The sequence below is a fragment of the Poeciliopsis prolifica genome, unplaced genomic scaffold (assembly GCF_027474105.1).
Source record: "Poeciliopsis prolifica strain line A6 unplaced genomic scaffold, Auburn_PproV2 SCAFFOLD006, whole genome shotgun sequence".
In the NCBI taxonomy this organism is placed as follows: domain Eukaryota; kingdom Metazoa; phylum Chordata; class Actinopteri; order Cyprinodontiformes; family Poeciliidae; genus Poeciliopsis; species Poeciliopsis prolifica.
The window spans coordinates 16,507,057-16,528,041 of record NW_026562381.1 but is presented as its reverse complement, the minus strand read 5'-3'; the positions used below and the strand labels follow the sequence as shown (position 1 = coordinate 16,528,041).

Genomic DNA, 20,985 nt, shown 5'->3' with positions numbered 1-20,985 from the left:
TGATGAAAAATCTACAGTTTTTACCGCAACACCATCGCAGGACTCAATAAATAAAACATCATAGACATCAAAAAAGCCACAAAATAGCTTCTTTCTGCTCAGAAATCTTGCTGCACTTCCCCAACACCAAAAACCTGTCATAGACACACCATCATATCAGAGATGTGATAAATTTGTTTTTCTTTTTCAATCTGGTAGAAAGTGACGAGAGAATATGGGAGTAGAGCTCTGCTCTAAGAAAAACACTGACATGTTGCAGGTCAGGGTGAATCAGAAGTTTTGCAGGTGACCACAATGTGATTGTGGTCACCTGTCTCGCTGTGGGCTTTAATACGACCAGCTGGATGTTAATGTTATCAGCAAAGAAGACACTGCTTGCTGTCCCTGGGTGGCCAGCGGCGCTCTAACACACCAATCATGTCTGATTTTTATCGGTTGGCCATTAATTTGTCATGCAGACTTGATCGTAAATTGCAAACATAGAACCTGTACATCTAATTTGTTGACCCATTCAGTAATATACTCCATGTGTATCTGCTGCTCTGCAAGTGGGTTCAAATATCAGAACTCAACTTGTACAAATGGCCTTTACATATTTTTTTTTTTTACATAAAAGAAGTAGCTTTTTTTTAGATTCAACATACAAATGCTGTTTCCCTGCAGATCCGTCTGATATGATCCGAAACGTCCTTCACTTCCCTACCTGGGTCTTTAATCTCTTCCACAGTGTCCCATTGTCTCTGAAACGCTCCAGCCCTTTTCCCTTTGATGCTTGTCTGAAGCTGTTGATGGATGGACACAGAGCTCTGCTATCTGCTCTCAGCCAGAAGCCAAAAGAATAAATGCATTGACCATTTGTGCTGCGGTGAAAAGGGGTCCGACCTGAGAAAATCCGCTGTCTGGCACACAGACACCGTGGCGTTAGGCGATAAGCTGAGCTGTTGTTGGGCCTGACCCAGAGCTGTTAAATTAATGAATACAAATAGTGGCATGACATTGACTGCTGTGTTAAGATTTACCAGATGTTCTTCTGCTTTTTTTTTTTTTTTTTAAATAATGTGACAGTAGTGCTAAAAAGGCATGTTTGTTGATTTAAACAATCATCCACTTAATGTATAAAGGGTTCTTCTTTCTTTTGTCATGCCATACGTGACGTTTGTTTGTTGCATGCTTTTTCTTTTTTCCTCCTCATTCTCTTCCGTTTTTGATTTCTTTTTTTTGTTTCTTTTTTTTTCCTTTCAGTTTTTTTTGTAACTATAATAATTAATATCTATTATTAATTTGAACAGGAGCCTCAACCTGACAAACTTAGTTTTTCTGTTTTGTTTCTTATGCCTAGTATGACTAAACTTACTGCTTCCTGATAAATCCACAATCACTTCCTTGACTTCCTGTTCTCTGCTGAATGCTCTGCCACCCAATCGGCTGACAGTAGGTCCTGACACTGCCTCTCTCATCGGTGGGGGGGGGGGGGTTGGGGGGGGCAACATAAGGGGTGGGAAACCGAGGATGGCCAGCTCCCGGTGTTTGCAGGCACCAAACAGGTCATACAAGGCCTGCCATTGTTTCATTCCTGTCCTGGAAAGGAAATGCCTTTACTTGTCTGGCTGCATTGCTCTCCTGTCATCTGCCTTTACAAAGGAAGGTGTAAGATTCGGTTGCGTCAAGGAAATCACTGTTTGTAGAGGTCCGGTTGCCAGTTTGTCAGCGCTACGTCAGAACTGAAACCACTTTAAAAAAAAAAAAAAGTGTCTGGGTATGTTTCTCATCCTGTGGGGGCCACCTGGTTCCTACAAGGATTATCGGCAGAATGGAGAAGGATTAGATTGTTGTTACTGGTATAGACTGGGACTTGCTATTTTTTCTCCATAACAGACAAAGAGCAGAAGAGAAGCCCAGCGCTCTTTCTTCTTCTTGATCTTGCTTTCAAACATCAAACATGAGCATCAGACTCCCTCCTCCACTGGTCCTAACTAAAAGCTGAAAGAAATGTAGCTTTTAAAATAGCTGAAGCCTCTTAATTTGGAATAAATATCTCAGGAAATTATTTAAATTTCTTTTATTCCTACAACTTTCATCTTTTTTCTCCATGTAATTTCTGGTCCTGTTTGCCCTGTATGCAGGAGGAGACGGGTATTAAAGAGACCGGAAAATGTAAGGTCAGGGGAGAGGAAAACATGGGGTCCTTTACGTTCTTTCCATAGAGTCAGTCTAAAATATTTGCGAGTGAAGCCACAATTGATGGTTTTGCATTTTTCTCTGTGTGAGGCAGCGCCTCAGTGGTGCTGCTTTATTCAATGTGATGTCAATCTGGAGGTGGAAACAGGCCTGCAAACACTGCCACCTGTAGGTGTCTTTCTGCTAGTGCTTAAGAAGGTTAACTTAAATCCCTGCCGTCTTAGGAAACACTCATCTCCTTACATGAAGTTATTTATACTCGCTCATTGTTTTTAGATCTTTATAGTCACTGGTGTCTGAAAGAGCTAAAAACAAAAACAATCTGTGGAAATTCTGTTGATTTATATATGAGCGTGTTTTTAAATCACGGCAAAGAAAGAAACTAATATGCAGCAAATTCCTGGCTGATGGTTCTTGTGGTTAGCCGGCAAAAAAAAAAGAAGACGTGGTTCTGTTGCAGTTATATGATTCTGGCTTTAGAGTACTGGGCCACCAAGCTGACTCATAGTCAGTGGTTAATAAAAATAAATAAATAAATAAATAAAAACAATGCAGACATAATGGTAGGAAAGATTCTTGTTGACAAACACTCCAGACTTTCTACATAGATTATAGTTATTCTTGTAAAAGGCTTTTAATGTTCTGAAGAAAACAGCCTCTTAAACTATTGCTTTTTAAATTAAAAACTAATCAATGACGTGTTTTCTTTCTCAGCCTCACAAACAATAAAAGAGCAAATTAGCAAAAAAAACATTTTATAGCCTCAGCTTTTGTTTTTTGTTACAAAACTTTGGCTTTGTAGTTTTCAAAGGTCAAGAAAATAAAAGTTGTCTTTAAATACATTTTCTTGATCTGAAAACATGTGAAGATCATGCATCACAGATTAGTATTCAAAATAATTAGACGTATTTTTTTAAAGATGTAGTATTGTTTGAACGTACAATCAGCAAACATTGACAAAATGGCCATGCTGCTTTTGAATTCAGTGGTTTATACCGCTGTTCTTTTATTGTCCAGTAGGTGGCAGAAGTTGTCTTAAAATAACCCCTGCTGATATCTTAACTGTCGCTCCTCTTCAGACCTTTTGAACATTGAAATCTTGTTCACTGTGTGAGAAACCATTTTCATGGCAACACAAACCTCTATGCACATCCAAATTGACCTGGATGTTTTCAAGTATCTTTATACTTTACAACATTTTAATGTTATTGCATAATTAATCTGTGTGACTATTATTTGTTGTTAAATCAACAGTACAATCAGGCATGGCATAATCTCACAATATAACTGAAAATAAAGTTTCCAAACTAAAATGAGCATGATATAATCATTTAAAAAAATAACATTTTGTTTCAACATTGGCTTCTAAATGTTAATGTTTTAATCAGAACATTAAAACATTAAGTCTAGTGTGGCAACATTAATATAACCTTGATTGTTACAGTTATAATTGTTATTTGTAAGGCTTATTTATTATTTTCTGGAAACAGTAAGTTTAGAATGACTATTTGTTATAGTCTCTCTTTGGTGATCCTTACAGATGTTGTCTTTGTCATTGTTAGATTTAATGTAATTTTCTAATTTTTCTTGTTTTGGTTTTAGTTTTTTCAGCTTTCTTTTCCTCTAGAACATTTTTTATTTAATTATATTTTTCTTTTTTTCTCCTGTCATTCTGTGTGTCTTTCTTAATAACTTCATTCCATGTACAGTTACCTGGTGACAGGTGAATTCACAGCATGATAGAGGGCTGGTTGTTCACGTAGCTTTTTAAGCTAACAGAGCCCCGATGTGTGGCACAGAGGTCGGTGAACCTGAGGAAGAGCTTGGTTAGAAAGTGTTCATCAGCATTAATTTATCTGTGAATTACCATGTAATAGACACTTAATGCATGTTGTTTAACTGACATCTTAAACATGTTTACCTTTCCTCATTTTATAGCCACTGAAACCAAGAAATGCTATTTATTTGTTTTATTGTTTTCTTTTTTTATCTTTCTATAAAGTGAAGTGATTGTCTTTTTTATCCATTCTGTTTTCCATGAAGGAATGCAACATTGACAGTCTTCTCACACACAGCATAAACTCTGACAGTTGTCTCCATATCACAAAATGTTCAATAATTCCAGGATTGTTGCTGTGAGACACTTAACCCAGAGACAAACTGTGCGTTCAGTGTGGCTTGATTTGGACGTCTGGCCGTGTCTCAGGACAAGTGCTCTGTTGTCCCGACGCTCTGCTGTCGCCACATCTACCTCCAGTTTTCTGCCTACAAAGGCCTCCCAGTAGCTTCCACCAGTCATGCAGCTCCAGCCCAGACTCGGGGCCTGGAGGTCTGTGGCCCAGTGTGCAGCAGCAGACAGTGGGGTGGCTGTGCTCTCTGCCAGCTATGGGAGAGGGCCACTTTGTTTCACCTCAGACTTGGACAGTAGCCAGACCAACCCAGAGTTACTCACTGGGTCACTTGATGAAGTAATTGAATAGAGTTTATAGTTGAGCCGTGGATCTTTTTTTTATTTCGTCCCCTTCTGCTGCTGCTTTATTGCCATTTATTCCAACGTTCAGACTCACAAGTCAATGAAGCTTGTTAAGAGTTCTGCAGCATGAACTAGCAGCATTATAACTATTGAAGCGAATGCATCAATTTGTTGTGACACTCATTTAACAAGAATAATGTTAACAATATTAGATAAGCTTTATTGAGGAATAATTTCAGCCCAGGGATGCCAGAAAATTATTTCTCAAACTATTGATGATTTAATCAGTTATGATGTTGAATAATTTACACAAGAACATATAAACAGAGCTTGAACAAATGATTCATTAACTTTTTACAGCTCTTGTGATTAAGTTGGCACGGGTTTATGTCCGACTGACCTTCTGCTCCTCTTCCTCAGGACCTGGAGATCGTTTACTCGTACCTCCATGGAATGGAGGCTCTGTCCAACCTGCGGGAGCACCAGCTGAGGCAAGTGTCTGCCAAACGTAGATATTCTGATACAAACATGTTCTATCGGTATACATCTAGGATGGAAAACTTAACAGCAGCTCGCTGAGGAAGGACTGAAAATAAGGTCTTTTTATTCTCTAAGGTCTCCAAAGACTTGGTACCTGGAATATTTTAATATAATTTTTACCAAATATTAAAATAAAACTGAATAAAAATCTGAGACCCTTAAAATCACATCTTATAGGTGATTTGACAATAATCTAATTATTTTTAGCCAATTTTTTCCCACATTAACCTAATGACTCTTCTTCTTGACTCCTATCTTTTTGTTTAGTCAATCTGCTTTCGATTGTTTACCCTCTTCCAGCTTACATTTTATTTTCAAGGTTGAAAAAGTCTGTTAAATTCAAGTAGAGCTGCCCAAAGAACAAAGAAATATATAATTTATTTATATAATGGAACTAATTAATATCTAATTAATTAATTAATATACAATGTATAATTTATATAGATTATATATATATATATATATAAAAAATGAAAATCTGTATCCACATTGAAAACCTGATGATCTACACTATACAATGTTCTTTATTTTAATTTTTTGCTACATCTGTATTTCATTAAATTGGACATTCTAACCTTGTTCAGTAAAATTTCTTCTAGTTGTTGGTTTGCATCCACATTCATTCAACCGATTTGATGTGTGAAAATTGTAGATTTTTTTTTCTTAATCTCAGCTTCCCCGCCTATTTTGCCTCGCTCTCCAAACAGTGTGTGTTAGAGGTCTGTTCCCACCCTGGCCTGTGTGCACGCACAGGGATTATATGGAGTAGGGAACAATGTTTCAGCGTGCGACTCGTGAGCGAGAACATTCCAGCGCCTGAGCCTTCAGAGGCCTCCCGCCCAGCACTAACCCGCCGTGGTCCTGCCTGTTCAGATCCCCAGGAATGTTCTCGTAGTCCCACAGACCAGCCCACCACTCCTGCCAATTTCCAGACATCCCACAAACTATGGGATTATGTAAAGTCCTTTTTTCTCAACGTTTTTTCTCGCAAAGAATGTCTTGTTTTTCTCTTGTGGTTCTTTCACAGCTACTTTTTCCAACAGTTTTTTTTTTTTTAGTTTGTTTTGAATATTGTGCAACTAGATTTCCCGCCGCAGTTGATTTTACTGCAGTTCTCCGACACAAACATATGGGGAAAAGTTCTCTATTGCTTTTTAAAAGTTTATGGAGTTGAACCATGAGATTCAAAAATGAGACGTGCTGCTTGTGAAATGCACATGACTGTTAACATGGTGCCACTTTGAGCAGAGAGTTGTGCATGCTAGGTCAATTGCCCAATCTTGTTTATTTGGACTAGATAAAAGTTTTCTATTTTCTAGATTAGTCAGTGCCAAATCTTGGCTTTAAGCTTCAAGGTTAACTCCTCTAATCTAAAAGTAAACATTTCACTGTTGTGTTGCCTTCTAAGAAAGTCTCAGAGGCTCAAGCTGCCTCCCTGCAGGTGGTTAATGGCAGGATGAATGAAGTATAGATTTGCTGCATATCATTTTGTTGTCACAAAGGCAATGGGAGACCTGTTAGGATGAATGACATGTGACATTAGCAGATGTTGATGATTGTTGGAACATATTTTACCTCGTCAGTTGTTGTGATGTGTAAGCTTGGCAGTAAGGTGCTGTTTCTTCATCTGTAAGCTGCTGAATGACATCTCAAAAGGTTAAATAATACTTGAACTATGATCCCAGAGAAGTTGAAAAGGAAGCATTGTGGATGCAGAGAAGGAAGCCAACCTTTTTAACCAGACAGAGTTAAAGAGGAGTGGCAAAAGCAAATGAGGTGGATTAGTAACAAAAATGGAGGAAGTTGTGCTTTTCCAGAAGCTGTTCTGAAACAGTGGAATAAACTGCTCTCCTCTTATGCTACAAATCTTAATCCATTTTTGTTCATTTGTTTTTAAAGAGATGCCTTTAAAAACAAAAACATTGGTTGCAATATTTTTGTGATGGATCCACATTTTTCTTGCTCTTCTATCATGTTTAAGTGAGCTCAAACAGTTTGGTAACTAAGATTTGTGCATCAATGTCAGCAAAAGACCAGAGATGAGACTTCCACCTAGTCACTGCATGTCCCTAATATTATGGCCCACAAAATATTGAATACAGTCGTCATTTGAGTTATGATGTTATACGTATTGAAATGCTGATGAACAATACAGCTGAGTATATTGTGAAGCTCTAAATTAGTATTTAATTGGATTTTATGAACTAGAGAAATGTTTGAAGACGAATCAGACTTTTTTTCCACCTGGAGCTCAGAGTCTGACTGTTGGTATGAAGTTGTCTCTTTTTTCTCTTCATCAAGCGTGCTGCACTTTCTTCCAGCTATTTATAAAAGTATTAAGCACCTGACAATGTACTTACTGCATGTCTATAAAAGTGGTGGAAAATAAATCTGAGAAAATGTCCTGGACGTGTCTATGAATGTAACATGGAATCAATATTTATCTCTAAAGATTTTTTATGAAATTATTTTTAATTTTGTAATAAATGTGATATTACTGCAGGTGACTGATTTCCTTCTTGCTCTGTTTCCACAGAATAATGTGCGAGACGGTGCGATACGAGAGACACGAGGCCAACGAAGTGCTCTACTAGTAAGTCCTACTGCGTGCGCATTCATTAATGCAGCAAGTAACAGATTTAAAATGGGCTTTGACCCCGGCAATAACTGGATGTTATTGATGAACTGAAACAGGATGGCTGCACACAGCAGAGCAAACAAAACATTGCAGGCAAATGAAAACAAATGTCTAAAGTGCAGACGGAGTTAAGGCAATCAGTCAGTGAGTAAACATAGTTTCAGGAGATCTGAGCTTCGCTAAAAAGAGAAAAAATATCTTTCACAGCAGAGGCAGTAAGGTAGCTGGTCACAGCTTCACATTTCCTCTTTTAATATATAATTTATGGTTTAATTGAATCAGGGAGGTGTATTGAAAGCTTCTGGATGCGTTAGATCAGTTTCCAAAGGCTGCCACTGCTGCAGTTCACAGAATCAACACTTAGTGTTTGACTGCTGTCACATGCTGACGATTTCCTAACACCCATGGTGAGAATGAAGTCTGTTAATTAACTCCAAGCATTTCCACAGGCTGGAAAGAGTTCAGTGTCCGTTATTTTTTCTTCCTTCACATTCCTCCTATGTGTTTTAGGAGATAATGAAGAAGACCCGACACCTTCCTAGAAGTCCTCCCGGTGCTTTAGCAGCTGAGCAAACAAAAGGTCTACATATTAAGTAGTGGTTGAATAATGGATTCAATCGTTGAGCATGATTCTCTCTGGAACTGCACATGGAAATGTCATAAACATTTCTAGTTTTTGTTTATGTTGTTTACAATAAGTTATACAGTTTTGTAATCTTTAAAAGTATCTTTGATCAACAATCCTCCTAAACTACTGAAGGAAATAAACCAAAAAGCAACCCAAAATGTTTTTTTTTAATAAGCATTTTCAGAATGATTAGCGAAATATACTCCAATACCACTTTTAACCACACTGATAAACTAACAATCTGAAAACAAAAGACATTGAAACAAGGAATTGAGTTAAAACCTCCACACAGTCAATAGTGTGGTGTATCTTCTAATTGGTTGAGTTATTTTAGTCCTGTGTGTTGCTGGATGTTTCCCATCAGAGCTGTAAACATTATTGGTGCGCTGATAAATCAGCCCTGATTTTCTTAATTTTGGGAACTCGGCAATAGGATGATACTTAAATACGACACCGATCTTTTCTACCTTCACAAAGGTCTGAAAATCTTTGCTGTAATAAACCAGGGTCTCATTCGGTCCTTAAATCTGGAACAGCAAGGACTTTTATTCAGGGATCTTCCATGTATGGAAAAGTTCAAAACAGTAACCAGACTGTGTCCTTTTCCCATGGAAGCTGTATCCATTCACACAGCTCATCTTTCTTTCTGTCCATCTATCCAAGGATCAGTTCATCATCCATTATGTAAATTTAAAATAGGAGATGCAAGTTCTTCAAGTTTCCAAGCATACTGTTTTTATTTAACCAGATAGGAACCTGGTTCTCTGACCTCAGTGAAGCTTTCGTAGAGGTGTGGCACATTCAGAAAGTAGATGAGGATTATAACCAGTCAATCTGTGTGCCTTGTAGCTGACTTCTCATAGAAACAGTGACGTCGGTAGAAGCTCCACTCTGATAGATCTGTGAACTAAAAACCTTCTCAGAAACACAGCAGGTTATTTCTCTCATCCTCATTACATGTTTCTAAGCCTGTAGCCATTTTCTTTCCAATGACTTTGGCACAGCTGTTCTGTTGCATGTCTGTTTGCATTTATTAATTTATTATTTATATCGTGTGCGATGTTAAAACAGCAGAGATTCTCATTGAGTTTTGTCATGTGTGGGAACTCAATCGGACCTTTCCTCTGGATCAAACAAACCTTTTACTGCCTGTTATCACGTCTTTATCTATTTAGAACAGTAGCAGCAATATGTTGTGGAATGAGGGTTGTAAAACAAATGAGGGAAGAGGGCTGTTAGGGTAATCATATGGCTGAAGCAGTTTGACAAAAAAAAAAAAAAAAATGAGACGAGGATTTCTTCTTTAACCATCCGATTTTTTACATTAGGCTAAACCAGGACTCTAAGTTTTTCCCTCCTACAGAGAAATTTTCCAGAAGTTAGTTAATGAAGCGCTCACTTCTAAGATCATTGAATGTCGGTGGCTGTCGGCGGTCCTGGAGTAATGATGGGAAGACGAAGACAGTAGCTCTAAAAACAGTTCTCATGTTTACTGCCTGAGGAGCTCCCTGGAGTGCTCACACTATATTTATGCACAGATATGAGCAATCTCATTTAATATCTTCTGAAAACATGACATCCCATAGAAGCAGAACCTCCCAGGGTTTACGGTCGTAACATTATTGTGCTCAACCATAACATTAATGTTATCAATGTTTTCAACGGTGGGAACATTTTTCTGTCTTCTAGGAATGCCTATAACTACAGATATTTGACTCATGTGTTGCCCTGATTAAATTTAAGCTGTTTACATTTATCCAGCAGAAAGTACAAATAAAAATATATATATTTTGAGAATTTTTATGTGGTAACAAGTTTATTAGTCATTAATCCTCTATATCATTGCTACAAGCACTGTATGGTAAAATATGAATGAAACCATAAAAATAAAGACAGGGAATTGAGTTTTTCTGTGGTTTGAAATGACCAGTTGAGAGGTGGGTCTCTTTTCAGAGGAAACCTTTAGAAAGGATCTGACAGGTTCTTGTACATCCTGAAGGCATAGGCCGCAAAGGAAAGGCAGCTCTGGCATGCTGCATGATGGTAGAGGCCGTATCTGTCTATAGGCATGTGAAGTTAAACAGCTATCAGTAACTGCATCTGACCAACAAGTGCCAAAACATTGAGTTTTACTGGTTGAGATACAATCCTAATTGGGGTAGTGACATGCACGAGATCTTTGAACTTTATTCCCTTATGCACACACACTTTGATGGTTCTGAATGAGAGCCCCAGTTCACCACTGTGCCACCATCGCAGCAGGAAAAGGACAAGGAGAAAAATGCAGCATGGGGTAGTTATCACCCACATGGTAGCAACACAAAGGCTGGGAAACCACTGTCAAGGTTTTAAGAAGTGTGCAACATTTCAAGCATGTGGATGCTTCCATAATATTTCCATTGACCTCTCAATCATCTCCAAAAGACATATCAGTCTCCGCTTGTATGACTATACCAAAAATGAGCTCAGTTTTTTGTTGTTTTTTTTTAATTCTTAAAGCAATATCTGATTATTTGCCACATATATCAACAGAATCTCCCAGAAACCACAGCCACACAAAAGCACCTCTGAGTTCCAGCTCTGGCGTTCCTAAAAAACTTTAGACATTCGTTAAATCTATTCATAATTATTTGTATTAACATCTGTTTGCAATAAAAAAAAAACTGATTTTATCCCCTCCTTTGAGCTTCTCGTTATATTCTTAAGTTATAGTTCTTAAAAGTGAAAAATGACTTTGGTTCATAAAAACTTATGAACCAGCTTGGAAAAGTTTGGCTTTTACAAGCTTTCCAAAAACTAGAGATCAGAAATTGTCCATTGAACATTTCAAATCTCTGACCAGTTGGTTAAACATTGTTTTGTGCAAATATGAGCTGGTCTCTGTGAACTGGAGGAGAAGTCACCACATGTTGGACATTACATCAGTGTTGGCTCACAAACTGCTGATGGTGCGAATAACAGCTGATCCCAAGTTCCTAAATCACGATAACAACCAGTGATTTCCTCTTAGGTCATAAGACTAATGACAAAAAGTGCAGAATTCTGAAAGATTATTCAGGTCTTTTTCCCCTCAATAAATGAAATTGTCACTGAAAACTAAATTTGTGTAGTTTATCTTTTTTATAATAAATGTATTTAATGATCTGAAACATCTTTGTCAACAGCACTAAAACAAAGGGGGGTAAATAATGTTTCACAGCACTGTACATTTAACCAGACTGACATTTTCTATGTTTGTGAGGCTCACAGAGCAGCTCTGATGCTCTTTGTGGGGAAAAGCAACCTCATTAAAATCTCTTCACATTTTGGTAGCTAACCAACATTCAGCACAGACAGAACAGGTTTGGATAAGGAGGAAATATTCGATTCTGTTCTGTGAAATTCCACTAAGGTAACAATGTCTCTCACCCTGACACTCGAGCTGTTTTTGGTTCTGTTTATTGTAGCTTTATTTCGTAACATTACACATATATTGTGGCTTTGAGTCTCTGGAGAATTTGATGGTGAAAGCAGCCGTACAATAACATCTTAATGGTCACCGCTGCTGTTTTATTTTCAGAGGAGAGAAAACCACCGTTGTGTTGCAACTCCTCGTTCTGTGTAACATTCTGTTGTTCTTGGTGGACATTTCTGACATCTTAGTTTGGCCGTTTGGGAATCCATTGTAGTATGAACTGCTTCACATATAAGGATATCATAATTGTCATGTTAAAAACACTTAAAATCCAACAGCTGCTTTTGTTTAAATAATTTTATTAAGCATCATTTGTATTAAGATTAATTATTGATTTTAAACCCATCTGAAAACAGAAATTCTCCATATTTTTTTTTAAGATTCTAGATTCTAGATGGTTTATATCCTGTCAGGTTCCTGCAAGGATTGAATAAAAATTAAATCTAAATTTTTATGTATCTTTTATTGTATTTATAGTTTTATTCATCTGTGAAAGTATAAATCTACTTTTGACTTTATGTCTACTTTGATAATAATGTACATTAGTGCTAAAAAACACTTCTCAGAATGTAAAATATTTGACTGTTTTGAACATTTTGGTTAAAAGTTACTCATATGTCTTATGAATAACTTCTAACAGATAAAAAGCTAATGATTTGGAATACCCTTGTAAGTTTCCATATGACAAAGATTTAAAAAATGTTTGAATTAGCAAAAAACTTTTAAAGAAAATCCACTTTTTTCAGCTGATGTTGGAGTTGGAGCTCAAACCAGACAAATCCAGCTGAGTGCTGTCATAAGGGAAGTGGTTATCATGCTGAAATCTGAGGAGTGCACAGTTATAAACTTCTGAACTGGGATTGTACTAATCATTGATTATCATAAGGGGAGTTTAATTGTTGATTCATGTTTCATGAGTCAAGCTCAGTTTCTGAAACTCTACTTACTGGAAGGGTTCTGTCTTCAAGGTTTCACCTCTCCACCTCCATGGCGCACGCACAAGCAGACTCCCTGATGTTCCAGGCCTCCCCGTGGGCTATTACAGTGTTAGCGTTTGACTATTGCTCCCTGTATGGATGACCCAGATCAGTCAAGCCATCCCAGCACATCCTAATCTTCTTGCTGCATCTTTTTTGTTTTGGTGCGCTCTCCTCCTCCTGTTAGGCACTTCCTTCGTTTTGTGCTTGCTGGTTATTAATAATTGAAGGTTTTGTTTGTGCTCATTCCAATGCAGAGAGGGATCATGAAAGTATGGAGTGAGTATGTGGGAGAGTGGGAAGAGATGGTGGAAAATGGAGCATCCATTCCTTTTGAAATAAATGAGAGATTTTACACTTTGTCAGGAGAAAGTGTGGAGAGGAGGAGGTAGAGATGATAAAAAAAAAGAACAAGTTAGCAGCACGGAGGTGTTGGTTGTAAATGTACGTTCTTGTATAGAAGCAGGTGTATAACAGGTTTACCAATCCTTTACTTTTCTGTAAGCACAAACCAGTGTCACATTTCCCTTCTGTTTCCCTTGCTGTTTTTTTTAAAGTCCAATTTAGCCCTCAAATTGGACAGTAACTGTCATGACATGCTAATAGCTAAATATCTGGCCAGCCGAGATGACCTTCCAGCTAACTGCTTTATGGTTTGAGGCTGCATAACTTGGTGACTTAAAACAAATATTCATAAAGATTCAACAGAAGGCAAGTTCCTTGCATGTGGGTATGACTTATTCTCAGGATTTGTTTGTTTTTCCTCTTGTAAGGATTAGAATGCCGACTACATCACGTGAGGGTCAGTGTGAGTTTACGTCTATAGCGCCCAGATTCTCTGTCTGCATCCCTCAGCAGGGTCATGCTGTGGGTGGTTTGTTCATTCATAGTGCTACTTCATCTGTGCGTCTCCAAGGAAGTGTTCTTTGTTTTCTGTTTCCTTTTTAGTCATTGTTCTTCCACAAAGCACTACAAACTGAAATATTAAGGCAAAATCTATGAACGTTTGATCCAGGAGAAAATAAATTGTACACTTTCAAAAAAGGGGCTGGAGTTGTTTAATATTCATGTTTAAGAAGCTCTTTTCTAGCTTTATTATGTTATTTATGCTGTATGACAGTATTATTGATAAAACTAATAAATGTGTACATGAGAATGTTGATGTAAAATATAAAGATGAGTTTATGTAAGTGCCTATTAAACTGATGCTTAGGTTTGGAGGTTATTTCACATAAAAAACACAAACATCAGTGAGTCAATTTAAAACATAATAATTAAAAAATAATAATATTGCTAGATGCAGTTATTTTGATAGCCAAAACTATCAAATGCATGGCACAAAGATATGCTATTAAAAACCTTGAGGTGTGAATAGTTAATATTGCTTTATTTGGGTGATAACAGGGATTAAATGTCCTGCAAAGTAACTGTAGCGAAGTGTTGCTAATTATCAGACTAACAATGAAAGCTTTTACATGCCTGTTTATTACTGTGTTCATGACTGTTTTATACACAGTTATATAACTGTTGTTATATAATGTTGGAATGTTGTTTCTTATACTTAGTAGTAATTTGAGTCATTGCTTGTGATTTTCAGCCCAGATGATGTGGGAAGCTGCTGGTACATCCTGTTGTCAGGCTCGGTTTTCATCAAGGAGTCCATGTTTCTTCCAAGAAGCAGGTAAGATCACCAACCGGTCTCAGTGCTGTTGGAAAGTTTGATCTTCTTGAAACATCAAAACAGTGTTCATACTTGTTTTCTTTTTTGAAAGAGAAAACTTAAAATCAGAATATTCTGAACCACTATATCATTATAACTTATTAATATCTTCTTTAGAATTCAGTCATGACTCATTTTCTTTTTTTTACTTTATAAAGTTAGCTGTTTAAACTCAATAATTTTTTTCACCCCAAAGAATTATGAGGAGTTTACAGAACTAAATCCTCCCTGAACTCTGCACTGATCAGCTACACTGAACCTAAAACTCAAATGTTAAAGAGCTGGGATTTCACAACCAAAGCTGTAAAATGTGGAACTCTTATCTGTGGGCGGTTTGGAAACAATGATCTTTTTATCCTTCAGGCTTGCATAACACACCTACGGCCACTCTGAGCTTGTGGCTGACGCTTTAGCCATTGGAGCAGAACCCTCCTGGCTCTGCAGCGGGGGTCTTAACGAGTCATTCTTTGGGTTCTTATGAACATGGGAGGAATGGATGAATTTAATCAGAGATGCTGATCTAGTCTGAAACAAACCTCAGTTTCACAAAGGTAAAATTGATAATAATTTGCAGGTTGGTCAAAGCCAAACATCTGACTTCAGTCTCTAAAGCTTTTACTAAGTGTTAGTTGTGAAATAGCTTAGCCACTGCTGAATAATGAGCTTCTGTGCTAACTGATGTGATCATTGCTCTCAAGTTTCTACATTTGGTTGAAATTGTAAATATGATAAATAAATAAAAATTGCTACATTGTTTGCAACTTGCATGACATCCCCAACCGGGGAGAGCGCGTCGCCATTTTGACATTACTATCAAAATGTGTAGAATTTCTGCCTCCAAAACCAGCACGTTTTGACTTGTATTCTTGTATCCAAAAATGTGCTGCAAATACTGAAGTCATCTCTGACCCATCCCTTCATGAGAAATGCTGAGACTTTGACAGGAAATCTTTTCAAGCCTCAGTTTAGTTTCATATTCCACTAGTTAGCTGCTGGTCACCTTATGATTCACAGCCTTCAAGGATGTCAGTCAAAAAATCTTCCTCAGCTCTAAATGGCAGAGCACCCTCTCTGCTTGAAAGAGAAACCATTTACTGACAGGTACAGTTTTGTTTTCATGCTGGGGAACTGCAAGAAAAGTCCTAATCAGTGAATATGTGGAGGTTGTGTCTAAGAGTATCATTTCGGGTGTTTGACCTCAGTTACATTTAACTGCCTTGTAAACTGTTTCCTCAGCCGTTAACCCCTCAAATTTGTCAGGTTTCCTCTTATTTAAAATGACTTCTGCTCATTAGATGCATTTTTGAATTGGCAGCAGGAAGAAAACACATCCTCCTCCATCGAGTTTATAAAGACTGTTGAGGGCAGAATGGCTCGGAGGGGAAATTGGTTGTGACACGAGGAACTGAATGGAGTCCGGCGGGACTTCCTGAAGCTTTTAAAGATGCACTGGAATTGGGTTTCAGGCGGACCTTGCCCAGAAATGGTTCTCCGTATCTAGACTGACAGCAAGGTTGAAAACCTGATACGGCTCCATCCTTCTCTCAGTGCCTCTGCTCTCCTCCCTGGTAGCTGTAGTGAGATCTGATCTGGGGGAAGATGAATGACTCAGCCATTAAGTGAAGAAGTTGGAGGTCTTTGTGCGTGATTTCACCCATTTGTGAAATAAAATACAACTCTTATGAATTAGTGTCTCGGAGTGGGTGATGGATTTAAAGCAAGTGCAGGAGCGTGGTCTGGTAAACTTGATCAAGAGGCATCGTGTCTTTATGTCGAAGCTGAATAAATCATGATGGAGCTGCTTTAATGACAGATTATTAAAGAGTCAATAAGGATCTTTATTTTCTACCTTGATAGCCGTAAGAGTGAAATGACACTGTGAAACCATTTTTCATAGCAGTGATTAGTTTGCGTTTTATAGGCATGTGTTGATTTCCTTCAAATTAGATGTAATGTTTTTTTCAGAAAATCTCATAATTTCTTAAAGAACTCCTTACTCGCTTACTCAGAAATTTTGTTTTACGTGGAACCGGGATATTTGACCTTTAAATTTGGATTGACTTATGGTGATTAAAAGAAAATCTCAAACTAGACCTGAATTAAGACTTAGTTTATTACACATTTGTACACAAATATGCATTTCTTATTGTGATATGCATTATTACAACTGACAATTTGAAAGACCATTGTTAAATTTGTGGAGGTTCAGCTTAATAAGACATTACTGATTATTTGATGACCCCAAATTTATAGGAACATTTTGGGATTTTTGTCAAAACCTGACCTTGTACAAAGAAAGGTCTGCAAATATTAAAGTGAGAAAGTTTGGTTCTGAACTGACCTAACTCCCCATTTCAAGCCCACACAACACTGATTGCATTATTTTGAGCAGAGCCTGTAAACCAAGCCTTCTTGCCCAACAATTCTACAATAATGGTCAAAAATACCTAAACTTGTGGATCTTTCCCACATGGATTGAAGCTTTGATGACATGTTTAATCCCATGGATTTGAAATCTCACTAAAGTTGAGCAAATACTTTGACAATATAGTTTACTTACAAAAGCCAGCAGTGCAAATTGACTATTTGGTGAGTACAGATTGGTGTTCTCGGGTTTTGGATGTTTCTGGATGTTTCTGACAAAACATGCAATTAACACTATGGCATCTTAAAAATTATTTAATTTAGGATTATATTACACTTGAGTTGTAAGTATAGTGTGTCAGATTTTATACTAGCAACCAATCAAAGCCATGTTTAGTGTAATTATATATTTGGAGAAACTGATTTCGTTCTCTGTGTTCTTCAGCTTTTATTCTACAGATTCTTCCCCCATCCTTTCATATGGGGTTGCCAACAACTCAGACTTGTTGTTGTAGGCAATCCAGTTTGCTTTGTAAACCTTACAGATTGGGTTTAATGTTAAATTTAGAAAAGCTAATTGTGGAGATTATAGTTTTCTATGATGGACTGAGTAACACAAGAGGAATTGTTCTGAATGCTAGAACAATTCCTCTTTATATGAACGCGATAACTTCCCTTCTATTGTGAACTTTATTAACCCTGTTAACGGTTTAACTTCCCTCTCTTTGTGTTGCTGAGTCGGTGCATTATGAGCAGACCGCTTCTAGAACCTTCAAACATCTGACTCAAACCTTTCTTATTTTGATGTGCATTTTTTAGTTAAAACTTCTAAATGAATCAGCACCTGGTTACTGGAGGAAAATCAGGCTGTTGCGTTAATTTGTGTCTTGTGTCAGTACAGCTCAGATTGAGAAAAGCCATTCCATCTTAAATTTCTGTAGTATGATTATTTGTGGTTTTGGTGACCAAAGCTATTTTCAAACTGCTAATTTTTTTAATGTATTTCTTTTTTTTAATGCCAAGCATATAATCTTTCATCTTGCTGGCTGAAAGTACACAGCAGCGGGGGGGAAGCAGCCGGATATTTTGTCCTCCATACAAGCTAAGAAAACTCAGGTTATTTGAGCATGTTTAAAATGTTGGAATTAGTAAAGAAATTACATTTATTCCCATTGCTTAGAAAATGTCAATAACTGTGGCCATATTTGTGTTTTTATCAGAGTTCATTGAAGCACATGTTCTTGGTATGTTCTTTGTTGACTAAAAACGGTGGGATATGTAGTTTAATGTGATCAATGAATAGGAAAACAATTAGACTTTTCACCAGAGCTGGTAATAGAGGAATTAGTCCATCTTCAGTGGCTTTTTATTGGTAGTTGTCAAGTATATGGTGGAAATTCTGACAAAAATAACTTGTCATCAGTTAGTTTCCCTACAAACACCTTTTTGGATCATGAACATCCAATTCATGATCCAATACAATTACAATGCAGTAGGCTACAATGCAACTATATATTGATTATTGACAAACATGCTGATTATGCAACCATAAATTGTCCTGGTGCAACTCTTAGGCTTCCATTGCTTCTCAAAATCATGTGATAATCTAGCGTTAAGAATAGGAAAATACCGATATAAAAAATTGGGCTGATATTGATATTATGTTGGATTCCAATATTTACCTGTATAATAATATATATCATTTACAACATTAACTTTACTTCTCTACTTTAGTTAAAACCCCCACCATCCAGCATTACATGACTGTGACTGTCACATGACCAAACAAACATCACATGGCAGACCAAACCACTTTACTGGAGCTCAATCTGCAACAAGATGAAAATAAAGATTGGTTAGTAATACCCAGTTTTACTTATCAAACTGCGACTGGTATATTGAGGTCGACACATCGTCCATCCTGCCTTAACATAGGAGTTTTAATGTTTGTTTATCAAGACGGAGTTGTCATGTCTGAAACGTTAAATTTCACCTCTTTGTCTATGAAACTGTGCCTATAAAATTTCTCACCTTCTTTGATTTGGTGCTTTGCCCATTTATTACAAATCAGCCATGATCAGTAAAATGTAGTTTTTTAACAAGAACCCAATAAAAAAGAATTTCATGTCAAAGTGGAAATTTATAATAGTATTTTTAATTTTATAATAGTACCATTAATTTAATAAAAAAATAGTTAATATAAGATGAGTGATTGCATAAATATTTTCCCCTTTAGCGTGACTGACCTAATTAAGCAGAGGTTCACACAATTTGTGCAATTGGTCTCACATTGAGTGGATATAAGATCATCTGACTGAAGTTACTAATTTTTAAAGACTATGCTCTATTAAGTTTTTATTATTGTTTACAGTAAATTATTGTTACTTTTCGAAATTAGACTGAAATTAATCCTGTTACTGGAACCCAAATGCATAAGAGGAAATTGCTGTAAAGTTTCAGGAATATTCTCTAACATGTTTTACATATTTAAATTTCAACATGACTCAGCAAACCTTATACCATTCTGGTAATGGTGGTCAACTTGATTAAAGTAAAAACTGTCCAATTAAAATAATTAATAAATAAAAACTTCCTGACAATAGATTTCTATTGAGTTAAAACTAAAAATTTAATAAAGTGAGGGATTTTTACTGTAACAGGAGGACAGGCAGCCTACACCCAACTACAACATAAATACACCCTGAGAACAAACTGTCCTCCTCCCTCTCTCATGCGTTGTGACTGTAGCAGGAAGTGAGTTGTACGCTGGAATGCTGTCTGTCGTCTACGCTAAACATTATGCTGGGAGAGAGGAAGGGCAGATGAGAAAGGGGGCAGAGCTTTTAGACAGGAGCTGATCCACACACGCACACACACACACACACTTTCAGAGCCACACATTCCCATTTCACAAAACGCAGATCTCCGACAGCAGCAGCGGGTGTGTGCAGGACGATATGCCGCAATTACACATTAGTCTCGGAGCTTGGGACGGATTTTTGGGACTCTTTTTGGACTATCAGGAGGAGACATTTTAAGGGGGGATCCTGTTGTCTTCCCAGGTGGCCGTGTCACTCTGCAAGCACTTTTAGAGTGACCGGGTGAGTGCTCACACGACATCTTCTGTCGGCTCTCTGGAGTTCAGGGTTTTGAGCTTAAAGTGGGGCTCGTCTCCACGCCAGGAGCTGGTAGCAGTAAAGCAGTCTCGTCTGGAATGTGAAGCACGCCTTTGAAGTTATTTGCGATATGTCAGCCAGGAATGGGTGTGTATTTCTCAGGTTTGTAGGATGGCATGCAACCTTTGGCAACTTTATAACCAAAACAAGACCTAATGCTCATGATGCAGGGGTAAAAGTGCTGGATATGTTCCAAATTAATTGTTCTTTTAGTTGTTTTAAACACACTTCTTCCCTTTCTTGTCAGTATAAGTAAACTTGTATTTTGGGAAGTTAAAGTCACGAGTCATTCGGACATTCTTGGCCTCAGTGATGACTTCTATTTTGGGTCTGACAGGGTAAAGGTTTAGGCTGCGTGTGATCCAACCATGATGATCCTCCAAAGCATTCTGTTCATCTTTGCCAGGTGGGCGAGCGGTCAGCTGCAGTTGATACAGATGCTCCAGAGCGCTTCAAACCCGAATGTGGTTTTCATCAAATTATGAATCATGACTAGTCACTCCTCTCCTCCAGTCTCTTCTCTATAATCTTAAAAGGTGTCGTAAAAGCAGGGAATCTGAAGTTTATTCAGCTTATAGTGTTGGAGTGTTAAAATCCAGCATTTCCCTTTTAGTGAGTTTAATACCTAAGCAAAGAGAAGAGATCTTATCCACCCAGATCAGATCCAGGATCCAAGCTTCAGGGTTAGTGATCCCTATGGAATGACATTTCAGATGCGCAGGTTGGTTGGAATGCTAAAGGGCCACCAAGGCAGAGGAGACGTCTGTCAGAGATGACTGAACAGTAGCAGCTGATCGTTTTCCATGCTTTAGTCATTTATCTCATGATAATAAAGGA

The 20,985-nt window shown here is 37.5% G+C and overlaps 1 protein-coding gene across 11 annotated transcripts in view; it reads left to right on the top strand.

The window, feature by feature from the left end:
- The window catches only part of LOC129360475 (rap guanine nucleotide exchange factor 2-like), a 96,286-nt gene that overhangs the window by 25,449 nt on the left and 49,852 nt on the right, over positions 1–20,985 (top strand). For 10 of the 11 annotated variants that reach the window (XM_055030737.1, XM_055030735.1, XM_055030733.1 and 7 more), the window contains exons 2-4: positions 5,072–5,142; positions 7,728–7,784; positions 14,486–14,569. In XM_055030737.1, the coding sequence (XP_054886712.1) occupies positions 5,072–5,142; positions 7,728–7,784; positions 14,486–14,569 (212 nt within the window). Of the gene's footprint in view, positions 1–5,071; positions 5,143–7,727; positions 7,785–14,485; positions 14,570–19,794; positions 20,074–20,985 lie in introns of those variants that run through there. The other variant, XM_055030740.1, reaches the window with a different exon arrangement.